We start from the raw sequence: 375 nt of genomic DNA on the forward strand, positions 1-375 counted from the left end.
CATCTCATTTTGCCTTTTCATCAATTATTATTCACGCATCCTTCCGTATATTGCAACCGTATCTCTCCTTTCATCCTTTCCACGGATACCGTATTTTTCCAACCGATTTTACAAAAAAACCGGATCCAACCGGTTTCCTTCCTTCTTTCGAATCACGAGCTTTTACACGAGATTTCGATCGAGCAGAGTTCCAAAAAGATCCGGCTCGACTTGGAGCAATCCGCTCACCGACATACTCGTTTCGTAATCGAACGCGTCGAACGGCATCATCGGCGAGGAAGGGGACGACACTATCGATCCTCCCCCGTTTATGAACGCGTTGTTGGATATCTGTTTCCTCGTTGCTGGGCTCAGTTGGCCGTACGACGAGCTCGA

General features: G+C 47.7%; 1 protein-coding gene across 2 annotated transcripts in view; it reads right to left on the bottom strand.

Annotated features, from left to right (window-relative positions):
- Positions 1-146: 146 nt before the first annotated feature.
- Positions 147-375, bottom strand: part of LOC102681438 (protein similar-like) — a 29,410-nt gene continuing 29,181 nt past the window's right edge. For both annotated transcript variants that reach the window (XM_031510619.1, XM_031510615.1), the window contains exon 15: positions 147-375. This exon is cut by the window's right edge and continues 1 nt beyond it. In XM_031510619.1, the coding sequence (XP_031366479.1) occupies positions 163-375 (213 nt within the window). In that variant the 3' untranslated portion in view covers positions 147-162.

This window comes from Apis dorsata, unplaced genomic scaffold, assembly GCF_000469605.1.
Source record: "Apis dorsata unplaced genomic scaffold, Apis dorsata 1.3 scaffold_28, whole genome shotgun sequence".
NCBI classification, from domain to species: domain Eukaryota; kingdom Metazoa; phylum Arthropoda; class Insecta; order Hymenoptera; family Apidae; genus Apis; species Apis dorsata.